General features: G+C 36.5%; 1 protein-coding gene across 4 annotated transcripts in view; it reads left to right on the plus strand.

Moving 5' to 3' along the window:
• Positions 1-4,374, plus strand: part of EMSY (EMSY, BRCA2 interacting transcriptional repressor) — a 70,851-nt gene extending 66,477 nt beyond the window's left edge. For 3 of the 4 annotated variants that reach the window (XM_019524946.1, XM_019524948.1, XM_019524949.1), the window contains 2 exons: positions 481-993; positions 2,736-4,374. In XM_019524946.1, the coding sequence (XP_019380491.1) occupies positions 481-993; positions 2,736-2,930 (708 nt within the window). In that variant the 3' untranslated portion in view covers positions 2,931-4,374. The remainder of the gene's footprint in view (positions 1-480; positions 994-2,735) is intronic. The other variant, XM_019524947.1, reaches the window with a different exon arrangement.
• Positions 4,375-4,876: the final 502 nt, after the last annotated feature.

The following is a 4,876-nucleotide window of genomic DNA, read 5'->3' on the forward strand; positions in this document are numbered from 1 at the left end:
CCATTGTTCGTCTTCCTTTGTATTTACATCTCCCTTAAGTTAACTATTATTAGAGGAGCAATCTTATTTTCCTTGGGAGGTGAACATGTAAAGACTGAGAAAAATGAAATTCTCTGAGTATTTAACCAACTGCAAAAAAAAATCCCTACAACCCCCAAGCCCCTTGAGGCTTTAAAAAAAAAAAAAAAAAGTGACTAAACGCACCAGATGGGGATGTAAATCCCAAAGGAAAACGAGGCTGCTGTGACATGCTACTAGGAATGTGTCTAGCAGTCCAAAGAGCCTTTCCCCTTGCTTCAATTAAATGTTACCATATCACTGCTGAATCCTTTGTTAAAACACTGAGCTTCAACTGTCTTCCTAGTAGCAAGTATGTTGTTTGTGCCATATTGTCCAGGTAAATATTGATTAGGATTAAATAAATAATAATTAAACAAACAAACCCAGCTGTAACATGCACAACAAAAATTTGATTTTCAGGTGCAGCAGCCAATTATAACGCAAGGATCCACTGTTACAAAGATAACTTTTGAGGGGCATCAGCCTCCTTCTGTTTCAAAGGTAGCAGGTGGCAATTCTCTGCCCAAACTGGCATTGCCAGTTACAAGCCTATTTCCCATGCAGGCATCCGTGAAGACAGCAGTAGCAGACATTTTGAAAATGTCTATGATGGAAGCTCAGATTGACACAAACATAGAACATATGGTAGTGGATCCCCCAAACAAGGCTTTGTCCACTAGTAAACTCGCTAGCGAAGCAGAACCGTCACCTTGTACCCAGGTGCCGAGGGTGATTGCAGTAGGGATGACGGCAACTTCCATCCCCCAGCAACAGAAATATAAAGAATCCTGTTCAAGTCCTCCTGCTGTTGGTCCTACTTTAACAGAGAGGAAACCGGATGCACAAGGAGTGCCTACAACAAACCAGTTTATTCACATTCAGAATATATCACAAAAGAAAGCTGAAGAGATTTCATCTGAAATTATTATCCAGGTAAGAGGAGACCAGAGCAAGTAGAAGTTAAAGTTTGAGCTGCGACCTCTGCACTAACTTGGTCTAAAGCATTAAAAGCAACTGGACAATGTTCAAGGTTTCTTTCCCTGCCATTCCCCACCCCCCTTTATTTTATTTACTTAGTTATTTTTTGGTGTTCTCTCTTTAATATTAAGCTCTTTACCACTAGAAAAATGTCTGGCCCTTTTTGATGCTGGTCACTGCATTCTGCTTTACTGTTAAGGAAACAAGACAGCTCACTAAGTTTTGCAAACCACCTTCTAGCCAAAATACATTTTGCTGTAGCCATTAGAGATGATTTGCCTTTTTCACAGTGTCTTAAGTTTTATCTCTGTAAGGTAACCTTTTGCAAATCAGAAAATAAGATCCAATTTCAGTAAAGGATATTAAAAACATATTCTTAACGAGATGAATGCTTATCAGGATTGTTTTGTTACTTAACAGGGCTGTGCCCAATATAAAAAATTAAGCAGATGCTTACATCCTTTGCTGAATTAGTCTGTGGAAATGAGTGTGAACGTTAATTTTTTGCCCATTTTTAAATTGCTTTTTATTTTGATATTGCATTATGCAGTAGTATATGTTCCAGAGTACAGACCACAAAAATGTTGAAATCTTAGTCATCTGAGATCTCACTCGGAGCTTCATGTTGTTGGAACTTTGCAGAGAAGTGGACAGGGTGCCTGTGTTTGTATACAAGTAAACTGTGTGTGGATTTAGAGAAGTTTTGCTGTACATGTCTCAGGAAGAAATCTTAAATTTATCATTTTTATACACAGATTACAACTAAACTAACTTTTGTAGACACAGTCAAAGCTTTGATTCTTGTTGTAGTAAAATATCTTGAAGAGACAGAACCAAAAGGTAGATTATATTTACTCTGGTGCATCTGTATTTTTAGATACTTTATATTACGCTAATCCCTGTGCTCAACATGGTACAGTGTGGGCTGTCTGAAAATCAAAATACCGTTCTGGCTATCAGTTTTTATTAATAAAAAGGCAGAGCAGGGTAGCACCTTGAAGTAACTTGTTCAGAAAGGTATGAGCTACAACATTTTTTTTTTTTTGTCAGATGTAAATATAGTTTTACAGCATCTAATAAAAATTACGACTCAATGATGTGTGTCAACTATTCTGTTTTCCTTTTAGTGCAGCATTTTCCCTTGGCAAAGATTTTTTCAGTCCTTTGGGCAGTCTAGCTCTATTCTTTTCAATTAAAATCGGACTCCCAGTTGACTATGAATTGTAGATACAGCATCATATCAGAAGTCTTTTCCACAGCATACTTAGTCTAAATAAATAAAACAGAAAAGGGTGGGTTTTTTTCACCCCATCTTTTAAAATACGGGAAAAGCAAGGCAGAGAGATTGTGACTTGCTTGTGGTTACATAGGAAGTTAGTGGCAGTTGGCAAATTAATCCGTATCTTTTGTGTCTCAGCCAGTGCCTTAACCACAAGGCTGGGGTTTTTGGGGGTTTTTTGTTAATTCCATTTATTTCAATTTATCTTCCTAAAATCCTGGAGAATGACCATTTGATGTTGTAATCAACTTAGTTTGTTTTGACCTTTTTGTTGCAATGTTGATTACTGAGCAAAATAAATCTTTTTAGGACTTTTAGAGTTGACCAGGAATCTCTCTCTTCAGCTCGCATACAAAACTGCCTCTTACTTACCTGGGAAAATAATTCATAATAAAACTAAATTTTTTCTTTGTTTCAGACTATCCCTCAGTATTCCATCCCTTGTCACTCCAGCTCCAACGTGGTAGTGGAACCCAGCGGGCTTTTGGAGCTCAACAACTTCACAAGTCAACGTCTTGATGATGAAGAGACAGCAATGGAACAAGATGTGGACAGTAGTACTGAGGATGGCACTGGGCCCAGTCCCTCTCAGAGTTCTGCTGAACAGTCCTAGTGATGCGGGAGACTGGAGTGCACTTTAAAATATCTTGGGAATTGAGTGTCCAAGATGCCCTTGTATTGTGATGTATTAGAGCACTTTGCCTGTTAGAGTTGTTCAATGGACCCTTGAAGCATCAGTGTGTTTTAACGAGTATTGCAGAAGCTGCATCTTAACTGTTTCCAAAAACATGTAATTACCAAGGTGCATCTGTGACAGTAGAATGTACTCCTTTAAAAAGGCAAATCTCCAGTGAATTGAAAAGATGAATATAAGTTCTTGCTATCAAGCCCTTGATTAGGTATTGAAACCTCTCTGTCAAAAGGGCCCTTTGTTTTGTTGTGTTGTTTTTTGTAGCTATTGAGCAAAATGCCATCACAAAAAGAATATTTAGATATTTGTATTTTTAAAGAGCATGTGAGAGGAAAGGTCTTCCTGACAGTGCTGGAAGAGCCCTGGGAATTTCAGACTTGTTTAGCTTTCTTGCACTTGAGCTCAGTTGGAGTTCAGATTTTTAATAAGCCTAAAAATGTAGTTTATTTTTTTAAATACTTGTTGGTGAATGTTTGGAAATAAGCAGAATTGCTAACAGGTAGCAGCGAAGTTTGCTGGTGAAGTTTTGTTTTTGTATTTTACAATAAATACGCTAATTTAATGTAAAAGCATTTCCTCTTGTGCCATGAGCACAAGAAATGCTCATTTTAGTTTCATTAGTTAACTCTGATTATTTATTTAAATAAAAATTTAAAACAAGGCCAAGTTAATTAACAAGTGCCTGTTAAACAGGCAAATGGTTTCATTCTAATGCTGTAGGATGGGAGAAATGTTCTAGTTCAAAGCAAATTTTCAGAACCAGAGGGGGGGAGAAGAAAGTGGGGAAACGAGATGTCTGAAGGTTGAAACGGGGTATTCAGACGTGTGCTGAGGCTTTTAAAAATCTGTATTTTACTTTTACATGCTGTTTCTAAAATTGCCTTTTTGAGAATTTAAAAGCTTAAATCATTTACCGTTGTAGGTTTCTGAGGTTATCATGAGCCCCATGATTTGAATTGTTCATGCAATATGTTGGTGTTTTGTGATTGTTACAAGCCAGAGAGAGAGAGAGAGTTGGGTGCAGATTGGATGTTAAGAACCAGTTTTAATATATTCTGGTAACGAAGACAATATTTCTTCTTTTTTTTTTAAATGTACATAGAAACAAGTTTTTAACTGTTTTGTATAGATTTCATTATAAATAACAAAGCATTTTAAGACTTAGACATATCATTCAATTGTATATACATCTATCATTCTAACTGCCCATTTTTTTGGTGCTGAAGTACTACTGTAAGTAGAATTCATCCAAAGTCTAATACAGTTTTTGCGTCAATCTTTTTTTTTTTAATTGTGTTTTTACTGTTGATATTGTAGTTAAGGTACCAACTAGAGTTAAGAGTCTAAAATACAGAACCTAAAATGATGAATTTGTCGGGAATATCCATGTATGTAAGAATACTTCAGTATCCTCTAGAGGGTGCTGTTGGTTTTTCATTTAGCTTCTGCTTGCTTCCTTTATAAAGTCTTCTTGACTTTTTTTTTTTTTAAACTTCTGGCTTTTCTTTTCACTGCAATCCCAAATGCCACACTTGTAGGGTGAAGAAAAGCATTCAACTTTAACATTAGGGAACACTAGTCAATAGGTTAAGAGTTAGTTGAACTCTTCTCTGCAGTAATTGTCTTACCACACCTAATTGACAGATGCTTGTTTCTCTGTTCTTTGCATAAAAGATTAGAGCAACTTTGGATGAAGAGGAGAGGGAGTATCTGAAAAGGAATATACTTTATGCCTTTTAAAAAATGTATATAGGAATATTGCCAGATCATTTTGAAATTTTAGTTTTCAGTAGCTGTATTACGTTAGTAGGAGAGGATATCTAAAGTATGACCCAAGGTAACTGTCTTCTCCCTGCAATTGTTGGGTC

This window comes from Gavialis gangeticus, unplaced genomic scaffold (genome assembly GCF_001723915.1).
Source record: "Gavialis gangeticus isolate Ggan-Ray unplaced genomic scaffold, GavGan_comp1, whole genome shotgun sequence".
Classification (NCBI taxonomy): Eukaryota; Metazoa; Chordata; order Crocodylia; family Gavialidae; genus Gavialis; species Gavialis gangeticus.